At 38.0% G+C, this 18,514-nt stretch overlaps 2 protein-coding genes across 6 annotated transcripts in view; one reads left to right on the plus strand and one right to left on the minus strand.

The window, feature by feature from the left end:
- Window positions 1–31: 31 nt before the first annotated feature.
- FABP2 (fatty acid binding protein 2) lies at window positions 32–8,056 on the plus strand. Of its 3 annotated transcripts, XM_040556213.1 has the most exons (6): window positions 32–1,367; window positions 2,044–2,148; window positions 2,843–3,015; window positions 3,629–3,736; window positions 4,711–7,687; window positions 7,775–8,056. In XM_040556213.1, exons 2-5 carry the CDS (start codon window positions 2,082–2,084, stop codon window positions 4,759–4,761), a joined length of 399 nt encoding a protein of 132 aa, XP_040412147.1. In that variant the 5' UTR covers window positions 32–1,367; window positions 2,044–2,081; the 3' UTR covers window positions 4,762–7,687; window positions 7,775–8,056. The 3 variants fall into 3 exon arrangements, with proteins under 3 accessions (XP_040412147.1, XP_040412145.1, XP_040412146.1); XM_040556211.1 differs by having other exon boundaries at window positions 32–2,148; XM_040556212.1 differs by having other exon boundaries at window positions 32–2,148; window positions 4,711–8,056.
- Window positions 8,057–8,781: 725 nt separating this feature from the next.
- USP53 (ubiquitin specific peptidase 53) overlaps window positions 8,782–18,514 on the minus strand; it is a 40,613-nt gene continuing 30,880 nt past the window's right edge. For all 3 annotated transcript variants that reach the window (XM_040556204.1, XM_040556205.1, XM_040556206.1), the window contains exons 15-16: window positions 14,723–14,822; window positions 8,782–13,907 (exon numbers count right to left, since the gene is read on the minus strand). In XM_040556204.1, the coding sequence (XP_040412138.1) occupies window positions 12,923–13,907; window positions 14,723–14,822 (1,085 nt within the window). In that variant the 3' untranslated portion in view covers window positions 8,782–12,922. The remainder of the gene's footprint in view (window positions 13,908–14,722; window positions 14,823–18,514) is intronic.

Below are 18,514 nucleotides of genomic sequence, written 5' to 3' on the forward strand. Positions count from 1 at the left end.
AAATATAGTACTTTGAAAGTATCTATCTAAAAAAAAAAAAAAATCCAAAAAAGTATTTCAATCTTTTCATACAAAAAATGCTCTATGCTATACATATGCACAAAAATTATATATACATATTCTTCTACATTGAACTGCTGCACAGCCTCAGTTATTTACTGGATTCAAGACAAGCGACTACACCACTGACGGAAAGAACATTTCTGCAAAGACTATAAAAAAAGGAGACTGTAAATCTGGTGAACTATAACCTGACATCATATTTTTGTTTACGTCTATGTACTACATAAATAATATAGATCGACAATGATAACTACAAAGGTCAAGAGATACTCCAATGCAATAAAAAAGAAGAAATAATCCAATTTAAAAACAGACACTCATCTTGGCCATTTTTGGAGCTGGCTGAATAGTAAGATGGGTGTCCATGAGTAGCACAGCACTGGGCACAGGCTGTGATATTCTTTGAGACATCGAGTTGGGTTTAGCAGGGTGCTAATACAACTACACATCTCCTACCTTAGAACTGGTTGATTTTTATCCAGTTCCAATCTCCAGACTAGCAGGTATATATTTCCCTAAGTCAAATGACAGGATTATAAGAAGAAGGAAAGGGAGAGAAGAGGTAGCTGTTACAGGAAGAATGGCAGACTCTGCTTCTCCTTAGTCTTAGAGAGAATAAAAAGGCATTTCTAAGATGAAAGACTGTGGCTACAAGGGATGGGAACTACAGTAGCTGGAACAGAGGAAGATGAGCGGACAAGCTGCAGCCTGAAGAGGACCCATGTCCACCACCCCAATCCTTGCCACTTGTGGGTAAACCTTCTCATGCAGAAAAGGGGTATGTCTGGGGGTTTCTGCTCTCTCCCAGCTGCAGAACCCCTGGGGGTACAGCAACCTCCCAGGAACCATGCATTTGGCACGTGACATTAGCATTGGTTTCAAAATGAAGCTGACTGGAGGGAAAAAATACAGTATTCTGGTAACTAGCAAGTATCACTGGGTTGTACCTCAGTAAAACCTCTTGCTGCAGTCTGGAATCCACAGGTGGACAAGATTATGATAACATGAGGCTGTTAAAATTCATTAAGCAGAGCACAACCCCATCACCTGTGTGCTAAGCAAAATTCAGTTCAGCATTCAGGATTTACGTTTTGAAGCTAATAGACAGTAAAGCTAATGCCATCCATAAGAACAGCGTAATTATAATCCTAAATTTGCCACAGACAGATTTGGTACAGGCAAACTTGCTCAGTTTTAAGAAGAGCTATTGTGTGGGGAAGAAGAAGCTAGGAAAGGGTAGGCTCAAGTTCAGCATTATCCCTGAACAGACAAAACCTGGGACCTATGGAAACCAACCACATCAGGTATATTCACTTTGTGGCATCTTTTTCTGTTGTAGGAATGGGTAAAACACATAGCATTCACTGAGTGTGTTATAATATAGACAATCTTTAGAAACTGCTCAGAATTTAAACTGAGTGAGCACATGAATACAGAATATCATCACAATTTTCACAGCTCAGCACTAGACAAGAAGAAAGTGAATAGTTTTCTGAAACTACCTGCAGACACTCAGTAAATTCTCCACCCGATGTTTATTATGTAGAGTAGAACAGACTTCTGCCAATAGACAAGGTAGAGATTTGTGTTTGGTTTGTTGGGTAAATAGAGTTTCTCCAGCTGTATAGAGACTCTCCCTCAAGTATGATGTTCTATACACCAGAGAGAGAAAATGTCAGTAAACTTTCTTAGCCTAATCATTACTTTCACTAGATAGACAATTTTTACTACAAGTCAAATAAGATTAAAAAAAATGAATGGATTAATGATTGTTTATAAAGAAGTGTAATAAAGATATTATCATAATTTTGGGCAATAAAGGAGAGATTCAGCAAGCAGTCTGGTCACGATTTGAAAATTGGTTTAAACTACAGTAAACCTCTCCCTGACAAGATCAGCGCAACAGTTGAGCTTTAGCCAGCCACATCATCATGTAAATTGCTTTCATGATAAGCCAGTTTATAAATTCTCTTTGCAAAGCTCGGCTACTTCACGGAAGTCCTCCTACAGACAGAAAGATGGCATTTAATGGTGCTTGGAAAATAGACAGAAATGAAAACTATGAAAAATTCATGGAGACCATGGGTAAGCCTTACTTTTCCAATGCCTTCTAAAAGCTTGATATTGCTATGGCTGACTCCAAACTCAAGCTTTTGGTGCACTACCTTCTGGCTAACTTGTCTTTTGCTGTTTGCTACTCTATCCTAGTACACTGTCCTGCATTTATTTCCAAAAGATTCTACAGAGAGGGGAAAAGATTCTACAGAGAAGTAGAAAAAGATTCTGATTTTAATTACATTATCTTAAACAATCCAGCTAATTCCAGTAGAGTTAGTTCAGCAGAAGAATCTCTAAGACTTCTAAGATTACATTCGTGGAAAATGTTCAGAGTATTTGAATGGTAAACTTTAAACAGAATTCTATACCAGGAATATTATTTTGATAACATAAAACTGGTTTAAAAATTAGGGAGGAAGAAAACCATTGGTCTTCAATTTTACAGAACACACACGATTCAAGTCATTTTAACATGTGGATGCTTACTTTAAGCTTGTCCAAATTGCCTGTAATATGGATATAAACACCTATTCCACTTGGCTAGTGGTTTGTATTATATCTGTACTACTGAACACTGCCTCAGTAAAAGGTGGAGAAGAATAAAAATCTGGGTCAGAATGCTGGGCTAAGCTCAGCTGACCACATAAATGTCACTACAAAGATACAAATATGATGTTCTTTTTTTTTTTTTTTCCTGATTTATGTTAATTGATTTTTCCAGGTATTAACATTATGAAAAGGAAGTTAGGAGCCCATGATAATCTGAAGATCACTATTCAACAAGACGGAAACAAATTTCTTGTCAAAGAATCAAGCAACTTCCGTACCATCGATATTGAATTCACTCTGGGAGTCAGCTTTGAATACAGTCTGGCTGATGGGACTGAACTTACTGTAAGATACTTTTTATATGATTATATATTTATTATATAGTAACAACTTTCTGAAGTACAATTTCAGGATTAATGACCTGTTTTCCTAGGTTTTAATTTAAATTTGACTTTTAAAGTCTGACTGTCCAGGAATGCTTGCAGCATATATACAAGATCACAAGTTAGTCTTAACTATTAATGGTTTAACACTGTAACAGGAAGCTCAGTGTTCTGTACAGTGCCCCAAAAGTAGAGTATCCAGCAATCTTCACATGCAGAAACCCAGGCACGTGCAATTTCGCATTTTATAATACTCAAGTACACCACATAGAGTGTAGTGAGGGTATTGTAAGAAATTAACTATACAGAGAAAAGGTAAAATCAACTGAGCACTAAAAAAAATTAGTTTGACAAATAGGGAATTAAATAAACTATTAGTTTTATTAATATTTCATTTTTATAGCCTGTCCAACTATGTCATAAAAACTTGATTATACTGTTTTAATCTCTGCTCACCTTAAAGCACTCCTGCAGTCTTTAAATCAAATCAGATATCAGATATATTTAAATCAAATCATAATAAACACAGAATGCTGTGTTTATTGTAATATATATATATATATTTCTCATCATAGGGTTCTTGGAACATGGAAGGAAATAAACTTGTAGGAACATTTACAAGAAAAGATAATGGAAAGGCACTCACAGCATACAGAGAAATCGTCGGCGATGAACTCGTTCAGGTGAGTTAAGCAGTCACTTATGTGGAATTTAAACACGTAACAACCTGAAAATAAGCACATTTTCAGACTGTTTTGAAAGTAGAAAGCATTTTCTTCAAGCCAAGCAACCTCATTTATCTTCACTTAAAATCCTCAAGTCTAATAATATATCAAAATTTAAAACTATAAAATAAAACTTTAAAATATGTGATTTTTTTTCCCACCCGTGTAAACTGTATCTTATCAACACATCTCTGAATACAAGCTATATATAGAAGGTACATACATATTACATATATAGCATACATAGTATGTATGTATACATATATATACGGTATATGTATAAGTATACATATACATACTTCAGTGTGAGGGCCCTTTTCTGACTTCTAAAAGCCTTACTGCAGGAGCTCATACAGGATAATGCCCTCAAGTGCCTGATAAATGTCCTTTTCAAACGAAGCTCAGGGCTGGGGTTGGTGTTGGGGTGGGCTGAGTAGATGACAGAAGGGAAAACTCGAGACAAATGGGAAATGCCTCACTGCTCTGCAGTAAAGCCAGAGACTGAAGTGAATCACAATGTTTCAGGATCCTTTCCACTAGCTGGACGCAAACTTCTTAAAAATAAATAACCAGGTGTGAGATCTGAGATCAAAATCATACAGTCTAACCTCTCACATTTCTTAAAAAAAAAAAAAAAAAAAGGCACTGGTTTAGAAATTTTATTGGGAATACAGCTCTTTAACACCTTGGTGGTTTTTTTTGTTTGTTTGTTTTGTTTTGTTTTAAGCCTCCAAAAATTGTTCAAATGTTTGCATGGGGAATTTATGGCTATTGTCAATAGGCTGCTTTCCTTACGTTCCTTTCCTCAGAGCCCTTACGAGGTCCTGTAGGCCCCACAATTAATTAAACTGCCTTTGCTGTTTCTCAATAGAATCTGTAAAATGAGATTTTATGAAAGCAGTCACTGATTTTTCTTCTTATTTTCTGAACAGACCTACGTGTATGAAGGAGTTGAAGCCAAGAGATTCTTCAAAAGGTGCTAAATTCTTCATCCAGAACAGTACTAGAACTGAAATCCAATGATAAAAGGCCATTTTTCTACATATACCCTGTTGTTTTTCCTTTTATCCCCTCACAGCACCTAAAAAGTTGTGATCACTTACTGCTACTGAAAACATGTTTGTTTACATTTAGTGTTTTGCCTTGAATAAACAAAATTCAATTACAATTTGAAACAAATGCTAGTGTTATTTTTATGAAGTCCTACATGACTGTAAAAGGCTGGCAAAATTATGTTCTATAATCAGAACCTAAATATTTTTGCACTGGTTTTTAAATGGTGACTTAGTTTCCTTACCATTATATTTATATCGATTAAAGGTTTCTCTGTGTACTGAGTATTATGTAATAAGGATGGTAAAACTTACTAGAAAGCTGGGAACCCCCAAGCCTCTAAAATTCTTATATGTAACTATAAATGCACAATAAATAAAAATATGGTCAGATAATACCTCTCACTTTGATGGTTCAAATGATATCTCTGATGCCTTGCTGATATCAATAGGAGTAATATAAAGCACTTGCTGATGATATACAGATATCTCACATAAAACAGTTTCACTATATTTGTTTTTTAAAGTGTGGATGTGCTTTTAAAACATACGGATTTAGAATTGTTCCAATACATTAGGGCTCAAAATCATTCTGTGTTAGGAAGAATGTCAGAAACTTTTTTTCAGGACATGAATAAAAATATTCAAGGTATCTTACCACGATAAAGAATGATTTCAGACAAAGCTGGCTTCAAGTACTGGTGCTTCTGATGGGTGACAAATACGTGTACCACGTTCTGCTCACGTCACTCAGTCTGTAACTGCTGATTTCACCCCAGACTCAACTCCCTTGAGTCGCACTATTTCCTAGGGGTGGCAATAAAAATGCCTCTTGAGGGCCAGCTTTAGTCTAGATCTGCTGTGTCCCCATAACTAAGCCTCCCAGTGGCGATCCAGTCCTTGTCCCCATGACTGAAGGGCACCTTCTTCCAGCCCTGCGTGGTTGCTGACACAGCAGCAGAATACATCTGGGTGCTGTGGGCACTTCTGTCCTGCAGCAAACATGCCCCAGGACTCTCTGCTTGTTTCTGAGCTCTTTACACCTTCCTCCTTCTACTGTCACAGTGAGAAAAAGGCTGATCCATGCAAGGGCCTTGCTAAAAGGTTATACCTCCACGGGGACCTGAGGACAGCCCCGAGCTCTAACCCACAGCACGAGTGCAGCTGTAGTCTCTTACAGCACGTCAGCACACAATTCCCTGAGGATGGGAAGCAGCTGAATAGCCTTCTGCCGTCTGCTTATTGATATGCTGCTGGAGCTCCTGGTTTCAAATATCATTTCTTAATGGGCACATTTACACTTCTAATTTTTTGCCTGTTTGTTTGTTTGTTTTCTAATTCCTCTCGAAAATTATTCCACTGTTTTCTTGGCTCTCTCGACTGTTTTTTTGCTGGGTAGAAAAGAGAATGTTCTTTCTTCAGTCATTTCTACAGCTAAAGCCTCTCCAGCCTATGCTTTTGTAGTCTTCAGGGTCTCAGAGCTCCCTCTAATGGCAAAAGGCTCTCATGACGCCAACTGGATTCGATTTCAGATTAGTGAGCACCATCCTTCGTCAAAACAATTCGGATTTTCTCCAGTCCCCAATATTGATTGTAAGAGATGTAAGATTGGACAGCAGAAGTACGAAAAGCTAAACAAAAGTACAGGATAATTACTAGGTAGGGTTTTTGTTTGTTTGTTTTTGTTTTGTTGTTGTTGTGTGGGATATTTTTTTAAGTATTTGAGAAATTATTTTAGCAAATTCTAGATTACATACAAGGCCATTAACTGAATGGTACATTGATAGGAAGGAAGGGTGTGAGAAGCAACCTGAAGATATAAGTTAAAAAGTGTTCAACAACCTCATATACTTCAGACAGATGCAGGTGGCAGCTGTACTTGAAAAATAAGGAAAAAACAGTAAAGATTCAGTCTCTAATACCTGAGGTAGGATCAACTGTATTCTGCACAGAGCATTGCTTTTTCTCTTGATGCAAGGCTAAAAGTGGTTAATAGCTCCAATGAAGATGCTTTTGTTTAGTATAATCACTAATTTCTAGTTACTCTTCTGGACAAAATGAAAATAATTGCACCCCTTCCAACTCCGAGTGAATTGGCATGTCTGTCAGAGGGCAGTACAGGCTGTGCAGCTTCGTTTCTTTGAATTTTTTATGTGGTCACGTGCTACGTAAAGCCCACAGCGTGCATGAATTTCTCCACGATGGTTTAAGGCGTACAAGCTGCAACCAGCTTTCAAAGATAAGCACGTATCTTAAAACAACTTCCAGTTTCCCTGGGTATCTTCCCACCAAGATTTCCTAGAGGAGCCTTCAGTTTGCTCCAGCAAGCCACCCGCCCCCCAAGAAGCTGACCCAGCAAGTGGGGAATGTTTATTTCCACACAAGTCCCTGTGCAGACTGACAGAAGGAGCCCTGGTACTATGGCAGAAATGCCCGCCACGGGCTGAGGGAGGCTCCCGCCGCGGGAGCTCCCTGCCAACGGCCACCAACGGTCACCAACCGCCACCAACGTTCGCTAACGGTCACCAGCCCCTCGTCACGTGACGCGCCAGCCCCTCCCTCGGGTGCGGCCGCGCGGGGGCGTGGCGGCGGGGACGTGCGCTCGCCTCCCATTGGCTCCGCACGCGGAAGGGCTGCAGGAGCCTGCGCGCCGGGCGCCGCCCCCGACCCTTCCCGGAGCGGAGCGACAAGATGGCGGCGGCGGCGGCGTCGCGGCGCCGGGAGCAGGCGGAGGCGGAGCGGGACGCGGCGGCGGTGCCGGCGCCGGCCCTGTCGGGGCAGTCGTACTGGCTGGACCTGTGGCTCTTCGTCCTCTTCGACCTGGCGCTCTTCGTGCTCATCTACCTGCTTCCCTGAGGTCGGGGGGGCCGCGGGGCTGGCCGGGGGTGCGGAGCCGAGCCCGTGCCGCGGGGAGCCCCTGACCCGGCGTCTGTATGCCCCGCAGGGCCGCGGCCCCGGCGCTCGGCGCCTCACGGAGAGCAGCGGGACCCGCCCGGCAGGAGGCGGCCGTGGCGACGCCTCCGCTCGCACCTGGGGACCTCCTCCTGAGGCGGGAGCCGCGCCCGCCCTGCCCCGCGCTGTGCCTTCGGAGTCCGCGGGACGGCTCGGCTGCTCTTTGGTCGTTTGCGCCTGAATATTTATGATGCATACGTGAAAATGTGTACTCTTTGTAAAAAAGCGACCGAGGGGACAGACTATATTGACAATAAAACGCAGCTCTCACAGAGACGGGAATTGTAACTCAGGCCTTATTGCTTGAAAGATGAAACGTACCTCTGCTGTCTTACTTTGGAGAAGTTGAGCGTGCTAGTATGTTGTTACCCGTTTGCCTGTTGTACCATTCTCTCTTTGTACCACAGTGTGTAGGAGATTCGTGCTTCAGCAGTTACTGAGCTTTCTGGAACGTGGCAGCGGGTAGCAGTGGGTGCTGTCCTCGCTGACTGAGTCAGTTCTGAGCACCTTGCTGTGAACAGTGAAGGAGGGAGCTTACGAGAAGAGCCTTCGTAGGCAGGTTACATGTGAAGTACGCTCCTCCCTACATCTGTGAGCAGCTGTAAATAGTACCGGCCCTTCAACTTCCACGTGCCCCATCAAAATTTTGTGTGTCTCTGACTATAACGAGGCCTTCAAAACAATGTTACGTTAAGGAATAGCTCGTGCTCAGGAGAAAGAAAAGGAAGCTAAGTACACAGAGTAAGATTTTTACCAGATAATCAGGTTTTGAGAAAGAAAGTCTTTAACTATGGGTGGAAGCAGTTCAGTTGCCTTGTGTATTTTTCCCGTGTAAATACCCTTAATTGTGAGAAGTACATGTATTTTTTTCCCAGGAATAAATACAAAATATAACTGGACTTCAGAGACTCAAGTGTAGGGTGTTCCAGCATCCTCTAACACATTGAGAAGAGGCTGCGATCAGGTTAAATAGGTTTCAGGTCATGAAAGTGGGTACACATTTTCTTTTTTTTCACAAACAATTCTTCAGTTGACAGTAGGTTCAATTATATATCAGGTTTGTGCGTTCAGAAGTGAGCTTAAAGCTTTATACCTGTACCTGGTAGTATTTATGACATGGGTTGGTAGTACCTATGAAAAAGTGGTTTCAGCACTCCTGACTCGGGCTAGAAAAAAGCTGAACTATGATTGCATTCTCACACAGAGGAAAATTGTTTTTTTAACTTTTATTTTATTTCAAATGAGCCTATTAAAGAGACAAGTTCGCTACTGTTTTTTTCCCCAACATGATTTCACAGTGAAATCTCAAGGGAAAAACCTACTAAGGAAGCACTGTAATCACTGTAATGTTCCATTTCTCTTTTGTAAAGCAGACTTGAGAAAAAATGTTGACTGAATTGACTTTAGAAGGTTAAAAGAAATCTCAAGCTATTCTGTAGTGATTTATTTTTTTCCCTTCAGCCAGGTCTGAAAGACAGAGTTTTACGTATCTCAGGAAACAAAGCTATCAAAGTACAGGCTTGTGATGCTTTGAGCTCAAGCTATTTCATACACCCCCTGGAGTACCTAAATATACACATAAAAGCAAACTTCACTTCACTTACCCCAACAGAGTAGCACTATAAAGTATAACTAATCAAGCAGTTGTCACCAAATCTATGGGATTATGGTATTAAAATTGATTTATGCATTTCATAGGTATTTAGAAAGCTAAATAGCTTATTAACAAGCCAGTATTTAACAAAATGAATTTTACTTCAAATATGATAACAACCACCTTCTCTTCAAAGCTTACAAGCATTAGTATTAACCGTCATCGTTTAAAAATGTGGTATGGGGGTCTTGGTGTGGGTTTGGGTTTTGGTTTGTGTGTGGCATACAGAAAGAACAGAGACAAAGACATCTTAAGTTTTTAATCTGATAGTTTGAACAAGCAGAACTTTGCAAGAAAATAATTCTAAAGACTGAAAAATATATTAATTACAAGACTTGTTAATGTATTTACTGTTACAAAAATCATCTAGGCTCTTATACAAATCTATAGCCAGAAGGGGACATTTATAAAAAAATAAATAGGCACCCTAGATAAGTCAAAACAAGTTATCACATATTCATTAGCAAATATTACATACATACACGGAGTGCAGAGTCAAATATAAAAACAAAGGTGCCTGAATTAGCTGTCTGTTTACTATTAAATACCTGGTAAACATGGGTCACCTAAGAAGTTGTCTGGTAAGGTTGTTTCAAGCAAAGCAATAAGACGGAAGTACATCTAAATTACTGCAGTTACTTTAAAAATAAGTTTACCAGTTGTGCTTAATGGAAACCAAGTTCATTGGCATCAGTAATAGGCATTCATATTGCTTTTTGTACAGAAGTATGAACATTGTTATGCATGTTTAAAAATAGCTGTTATCATTCACAGTTGTTGCTGTGCTATTTATACATAAAAATACTGTCATTTCAAATACAAGATTTTTGCAAACTTTTTTTTTTTTTTTTTTTTTTTTTTTTTTTTTAAAAATTATAAATTTTTTAAAAATTACGTAATCTTTGTTTTTTACACAAGTATTAGAAGACAGTTTTACTTAACTGGCTATGTATATTATGTAACATGGCTGTAGGTACACTAGAAAAGATTAATTTACAAGTTTTGAAATCTTTCAAAAATACTACAATAAGGAATCTTCCAAGTTCTTACATGTTCAAGGCTTTTTTCCTCTATTCCACTGATTTGCTTACAAAGGGATAATTTCAAGTTGCTGTTTTCCAGCAACCATACCTAAACATGCATAATTCTTTGCACTATAAACTCTAGAATTCTTTTTTTTTCCAAGTGCTACAATAAATTTTGATCAAGAAGACAAAAATAAGATTAATCTAAGACACCTGGTTTGTTGCATACATCATGTTCCAGTTTTATACTATAAGTTACAAGTAGTTTAAAACACTGACCTTAAAGAATAACCAAATGCGTAACTTGGTTAATCACGCTAAACAGTTTTCAACATTTTGTTGAAGCACTAAAACTCGCGTAAATTTTATAAACATTAAAAAAGCCTCTCTGACTAACAGTGCAAGCACAATCAAGTGTGTTTACCATGCATTTTTAACCTGCTTGCATTATTTTCTTAACTAAAAGGCATTTACGTTTAGATGTCGTCAGCACCACCCCAATTTTAAGTTAACAGTAACACATAATTATAAGGTTCAATTTTTCCAGATTGTGTCAGGACTTCCTGACATTAATTCTAAATTACACATTGTGCAGTGTTACAACAGACTGGAACTGAACCCTAAGCCGATGCCTCTGACACCACAAGACGCAGGAGGTCATTTCTAACGCTCAGGGTTGCCAGAAGGGTAAAATCCTGTTCACCCTTCTTTTCTCCCCCATCCTCACTGGTCCATGTGCTTTGCCCCAGCAGTCACTTAATACTTCCGTGCACTGACTTAACTTCCTAACCAAATAAATGCCAAATAAATCTGCTTTATTTCTGAAGTAAGTCAGGTTAGCAAAAGACACAGTAAATGCCAGACCTGCCAAAACGGCAGGGCAGAGTGCTAGAACAGAGAAAGAGAGGAACCTCTTCTTCTCATGCCACCTTAGTCTGAATGGCTGCAGGTTCAGTCAGACTTACCTGCTATTACAGTACTTAGCCATTTGTAGAACTGTTCCAAAGAGGGAAAAAACTGTCGGTAAAATTATGTCTGATCCCTGTTAAACATTGCTTAAAATGTCAAGTTGAAAAGATAGGAAGTTCAATAAATAGCAACACTGACTTTGTGTGCAACTGTAGAATAAATCAGAACAGAACATAAACAGCAAATATGCCTAAAGTACTTAAAGAGAGGCTACAGACAGGATGGAGGCTCACTCTCCACAAGGAGCCACATAGAGAAGACAAGGGGCAATGGGTAACAAGTTGCACCAGGAAAGACTTCATCTTGATCTACGATTTTTTATTTATTTATTTATTTATTTTATTAACAGTGAGAACAATCAATCACTGGAACAACCTCCATAGGGACACACTTATCTAGCACCCTGTCCAATCACATCCTGAAAGCCTCCAATAATAGGAAGTTTTCAAGGTTCAATTGGACAGGATGCTAGATAATCCTATCTAAGCTGCCATTTCACAAGAAACATTGGACCTGATTATCTTTCAAAGGTCCCTTCCAACCTGGGCTGTTTTATGATTCCGTAATTCTAAAACCTTACCAAAATGTATATTTGATAGCTATATAATATATCCATATTTTAAAATTAGCATCCTATTTTCCTATACCAGGTTGTAGCTTATGTGGTTAAACTTAATTTGACTAAGTTAAAGTATATAGCTTATAGGGTGAACAAATCTCATAAATGTGTAAGTTTAAAAGTGTGTACAAACAGAGCAGGTATATTAATAGGATAACATTACTGCCATTTACTTGAATTCCCTTTAAAAATCTTACCTAGCACTTGCAAAACAAAACAGTTTGTAAAGAATTATTATTAAGGCTTTTAAATAAGTTAGAAAATCTCTGGATAAACTTGTATTAAAGACACTTGAAGGTTTGTGAAAGCACAGACTCTCAGAGAAGTCAGCTGAAGAAACAACCTCCTGCTACCTATCAGGAAAATACTGCTCCGTTGTATTTACTGCATTATATATGGTAATATGTTTACCACTTTTGTTCCATTATATTTACTGCATTATGTATGGTAATACGTTTACCACTTTTGTTTGTTTAAGTATGTAGTGACCACAGTCTGAAGGAACGCTTTTTAAACTGCAACTATTTAAATCTTAAAAAAAAAAAAAAAAATCAGGAACATCTAGTTGATCCCACTGCTCTAAGATGCATACACCTAAAGGGACCATTTTCAACCTAAACTGTAGAAGATGAGACAAGTAACAGAGGTAAGCATTAAGGCAACTACAGTAATAAATCAAAGAACCGGAAGTTTAGCACCTCTTCTCCTCTGCTCACCTCCTATTTGCATATTCATTTACAGAGTCATAACTCCTAGGCAAAGTACAGCCAACTGGGTACCAACTTACACACAGAGATTCAAGGCTTGTGCCCATTTACAGACTATGTGAAATGCAACAGTCAGATCCAGATTTTTATTTTTATTTTTTTAGCTCTATCTACTGCAATGTATGCCTTCTACATTTGCCTTGTACCTTTGCTCGGATGTAGGATGCCTGGGCTCATGAGTAGCATGGTAGGGAGCATTCAGTTCTACTCCAGCTGGTGATGGATGCTTTTCTTTGTGAAAGCTTCCACTGTCGGTAAAATACAGCTTGGGTCTCTGATGATATTTCATCCTGTATGTGTCAGTCATACAACTGTCTACTGAAAAATACGTTGTTAGGGATACGCTGTCATTGCCATCCACATAGCCAGCACTTGGTCCCATATGACGAGATCCTTTCTTTAAGAAGTTCTCAGACACTGTCCAAAAGTCATTAACTGATAAGCTAGGTGGAGAATCCGGTTTATGAACAAACAACTCATTCCCTTGAAATGGCTCTTTGAGCCTTTGTTCGTTTGTAAATACATTTGCTTCTGATGCAGACTTTAAAGGTGTACCTACTTGCCTTAATGGGTTATTTTGCAATGCTTCTGTCAGTTTTACATCAGCTGCTGAATTACTTTCTGATCCTGGCAAAACATTCAGAGCATATTTCTTTGGAGGTAAAGGGGGAGGAAGATTTTGGTAAACTGCTTCTGGCACCCAAAGAGCATCCGCCCTGCGGACTGGGTGCCCGGCATGCTCACAGGGAGGGGGCAGCACAACGGGCCTTTCCAGTGGGTTCTGCGGCACAGAAGCCAAAAACCCCATCTTGGGAACAAACATTCTTGCATGAAGAGGCTGCGGATGGGACGAGGAGTGAAAATCATTGTTGACTGGCTTCCTTCCACAGACGTTTTCTGTATAAGGGTGGGGTATGCCATCAGCACAATATACTGATACATTCATCTTCTCAAACCTGTCTGGGTTAAGCCACTCTGAAGAATTCGGTTCGTTTGCCTTGTTCCTACTTTCTGACTTCACCACCTCTTTAAGAACTGGCTGTAGAGTTGATGATGGGAAAAGCTTCTTATTACTCTCAGGCATTTCAGCCCTAAAATACAAAAACACAGAGGACATAAGTATCCATTAAAGCCAGAGTAACAATGGCAAATGATGCAAGCAACTTTTACAGTGACAGCCCTGGTATCACTGCCTCAGTATTCTTGAGTTGACATAAGCCATTTAATTAAAAGTTGCATTAAATCACTCCAAGCTTCTTTCATTTGAAAGGTACACTGTCCCCAGAAAACTTTGTGGGAGATTAAATAGTCAAACAACGAAATTCCTTCAAGATTCAGGACTGTATCAAGTAAGAATTTGGTTTTCTTCTAAGCATCCTTGTGATTTGGGCTTATAATTCCATTTTTCAAATGCTAGGTGTTACTTCGGGAACTAAACTTGCATTTTGATTCTTGATTTTCAAGAGGTTCTGAGCACTTACAGTTCTAATCAGAAGCAGCAGGTATACTGCAGCAGCTTCTAAACAGACAATACCCCCTTCCTGCCAAACTTTTGAAAACTTTATTGGGTTATTGCATTAACCACAAAATTGGTTAACCAATACTTGTTATGTAATACAAATTCAAAACAAAAATATTAAAACCCATTGCTCCAGTAAGATGACTTAAACTACGTAAATTTGGTTCCATCCACTAAATAACAAAAACTCTTTTTTTTTCCAAGAGCAAAGCTTTTATCCCTATAAATTACATAAAATGCAAGAGGCATTTTCTGTCAAAAAGTTTTAATACCTTAACTTCTTTAATTATACTTTAACAATACTTAATATTGATTACTATCACATTACAGAATTTTTTTTTTTTTTTTAATAATACTACATAGTAAATTAATACTAGTATTAGTTACCTCTTTACTGGAGGACTGGGCACCTGCAAATGTAATTCTGTTGGGAAATTAACGTGAGGTTTGTAGTTAACTTCTGAATTGACGGGGTCCTTCCTCAAGTCTGGGGGTGGAAAAATATTTTAAAATAAGCAGAAATACAGTCCAACTCCTTTGTGATTTCTTAGAGGTTATACACAAACAAAACACAACAAAACAAGAAACTTAATTCTTGTCAAGATCTACCAGAAGTCAAAATAACATTTTTGGAAAAGATTCTTCACAGAAGATCAGATCTTATATTCATCCACAGTAATCTGGAGGAAACGTTCTCTCTCTTTTCTAAATGTTGCCAGAAAAGAGGTAATTACCACAATTTTGTTCACAATCTAAGTCCTATAGAGATATTTTCAAAATTCATTTCATCTAATTACAAATACATTTTCAAAAATAGTTTTTAATGAAAGCACCTTTATTCAAATATCCAAAATAAATTTTGTAATAATATATTACTACTTTTGAATTTTCACGTGACTTATTAACAAATCAGAATGTATACTGTAAGAGTGGGGTTTTGCTTGTGTTTTGTTTCTTTGTTTGAGAAATGCATTATGCACCCTTGAAACATTCAAAAAATGCTAGAACTGTTACTTCTCCTACAATAACTGTACAGTTTGCAGAGATATGAAGCAGACAGAGAGCATTCTCACTCACATGCCCTAAGCACACAACATAAGAGTGCTCAGGCCAGCAGTACTACACAGACTCTAAGAAGCTCCTTCTATTCACAGACAAAAGCAAAGAATTTTTCTCTAAAAATACACAATTTCTGAACAAAGCAGCTCCTAGTTAACAGCGAATAAAAGAAGCATTGAAGAATCCATGTTGACACCACACAGAAGAAAACACACTCTTGGCAAGTGACAAGCAATGGTCTTTCTGTTGGAAGATAGTTACTGTAAGTCTTCCTAATGCAATAATTGGTCCATTATAACCAGTCACCTGCTCTGCAGTCAATCAAAAGTTGTATTTTGTAAATGTATGGACTATATCCATACAACTACTTTGCTTATTTCAGAAAAAATGGCAATGTACTTCACAAAAGGCAGCCTACACTGCCTGAATTCCAGCGGAACGTTCTGATTCAGCAGGCAGTACTAATTTACCCTGTTGGAAAGTAGCTAACATAGGCTGTCCTCTTTTTATCAGCAAAAGCTATAAAAATTTGGTATCTGTTCTTAACTGATGTAATCTTACTAAGTTATTTTTTTAATATATTATTTGCATGTTTTATTTTCCCCAGTTTTAAAGTCTTGGAAGCATTCTTTTGACTCATGAACTCATTTTTGACTTGAGTCAAAAACCCAACAGAGGACAACTAAACTAAAAACTTTGGGGCAATGCTGGAGATTTACTTCAAGGGTCAGTATCTGCCCTATCTTTTAACAGATAAAAGATTAAAGAAGTTAAATCTTTGACAAAGACACAGGTTGTAGAGGCTAAAAAGGCATATACCTGAAGAGACAAAGCCTTCAATACAGCTTTCCTTCGAGCCTTGAAACTAAAAAAAATTCTTGCTATTCCAGCATGGTAAACAGTACCACAACCCTAGAAAGAACACTTATGTGAAAACATGTTTACTGAATGAGCCCTTGTGACACTGGCAAGGGTCAAGCGACTAACCTGAAAGGAAGTTCAAAACTTCTCCAGCAGGCCATGGCATCAGAGATAACTAACACTGAGGTAATCAAATAGAAAACATTTCATTCTGCTACAGATTTTAATGAACTGTAAATCACTTTACTGAGAAAAGCACAGGCTCTGTCACATTAATTCCTGTGAATATTTTCAGTTCAGTATTTAATCATAGACCCGTCTTCAGCATACAGTCTAGGAATAAATTAGTCAATTAATTTTCTAGATTAACTGTGTCTGTAGCTAATGTTTTTAGCTTTAAGTCTTTGAATATACAGGTTTTTATACAAGAGCATTCCTACTTAAAAATCACATACAAATTGACCATACAACTGCTCTTTAATTCCAAAACCCGACTGATGTGAAGTGCATTCCAAGCCAAACTCTGAGGGAATTTAGCACATTAAGTCCTTCCAAGAGGCAGTATCATAAATCTGTCAGGAGGAGGCAGCAAAGGGTAGCAAACTGTTTCTTTAGCATGCCCATGGCACACTCAACCAAAGCTGCTCAGCAATACCAGGTGATCTGTCTTCAGAATTCCAGCTAACTTAAAAATAGACGTGTTATTTTCTCTTCTGCTGACATGAGATCCATGCAAGGTTAAAACCAGGCGCAGGCTCTATAGGGAATTTTGGCTCCAGATTCTTTGCAAACCCAAATATGGGACACATGAGCACTGTGCTCAGCTGCAGACCGACAACCTTATCAATGGGTCATAAGCAGCTTACCAATAAGTAAAGGTAGTTCTGGTCTCTCAAATACAAACCAATCTTAAAAGATTTATCAACAGCTATTTTCACAGCTGAATAGCCAATCTAGATTTGTAAAAAGACTAACACCCATTCTATAGCCAACAAGTAAAGCAAAAGTTTTTTCCTCTAATGACTTAATTTACATACACAGAACATTTGCACAATTCTGCAATGCCCAATTTCTGTACATTAAAAAAAAAATCAAATTCTTACTAATGTTTTAGCTGCATGTTTCCTGTAGTTTTGATTTCCTGATGAGTGTTTTTTGTTGGTTTATTTTTTTTTTTTTTTTTAAGTTGCCAATAAGAATGTCCTGTGGTAAATTCTTCTCCCTGAACACAGACTTTTTCTGTGTTCAGCTGAAATCACAGATGAACTTACTGGAAGCTTTGGAAATGTGGAACAAAAACAGTTCCAGAAAAGAAGGTAAACACATTATAATTTGTTTTAAAAATACTGTATTTTAAAAAATATATTAAAAAATCATTTTATTGAATAAACTCTCCTTTTAGAGCAACATGCAGTTGTAAAACTTTTATTATATACTTTTTAGCAGATTTTTTTTTTCCTTAGCTTTTAACATCCAGGCAAAATGAAAATACAGTTCTACTTTTTTTTTTTTTTTTAATACTTGCACATGTGAGAGCTTAAGTTTTGAAGTGGAACAACTGTTACCAGAGAATATCAACTGTTATCCTCCCTTCATTATGATCTGCCCTTCCTATCAAGTTTATTGGGTCTTTGTTTTAAAATCTGAACCTTAACCTTTGCTTCATTGATTTTAAAATTTAAAACTTCTTACATTCATAAAGTGAACAACAGAAATGAGAGTGCTTAAAATTTCAACCTTTGAGGGTTATTTGACTGCATTTGGAAACCTTTACAGTTTAAGATTTAGTTCTGAGGGTTTTTATTTGTCTTTCATCTGTCATTTATAGACACTCCAGAAAGACATTTGTTTGTTTCTGTTTTGCATTAAGGAAAGTACGTAGCTTTATGCTTCAATTCACTACTCAGTTCTTCAAACAAAATAGTCATATAGACTTACTGCATCAGAAAGGTTAACAACTGAATTTTCCCTTAGAAGCACATTTTAAATATTACTATAAATATATGTTTTTCCTAGGATGATATGTTTTCTTTTTCAGAAGTATGGTTTTCTGAAGTCACAAAGAATTAAAGGCAATCTGGGGATTGTTTCCATATTCACAAGAGCTTCCGAATGATTCAAGATTTCGGTTGAAATTGTCTCATACTAGTGAGCTCAACAACTATTAACAGAAAAACCTCTCGATTTACAATATTAAAAACACCACTCTGCAAATGCGATGCAATTCTTCTCAAATGGAACGAATTATTAACTTAAGGC

This window comes from Cygnus olor, chromosome 4 (assembly GCF_009769625.2).
Source record: "Cygnus olor isolate bCygOlo1 chromosome 4, bCygOlo1.pri.v2, whole genome shotgun sequence".
NCBI classification, from domain to species: Eukaryota; Metazoa; Chordata; class Aves; order Anseriformes; family Anatidae; genus Cygnus; species Cygnus olor.

Excerpts from the sequence above, each read along its gene's own strand:
- FABP2 (XM_040556212.1), top strand. The coding sequence starts at position 2,010 with ATGATAAGCCAGTTTATAAATTCTCTTTGCAAAGCTCGGCTACTTCAC. Across the intron at positions 3,016-3,628 it reads CTGATGGGACTGAACTTACT|GGTTCTTGGAACATGGAAGG; the intron begins GTAAGATACTTT and ends TTCTCATCATAG. Across the intron at positions 3,737-4,710 it reads TCGGCGATGAACTCGTTCAG|ACCTACGTGTATGAAGGAGT; the intron begins GTGAGTTAAGCA and ends TTTTCTGAACAG.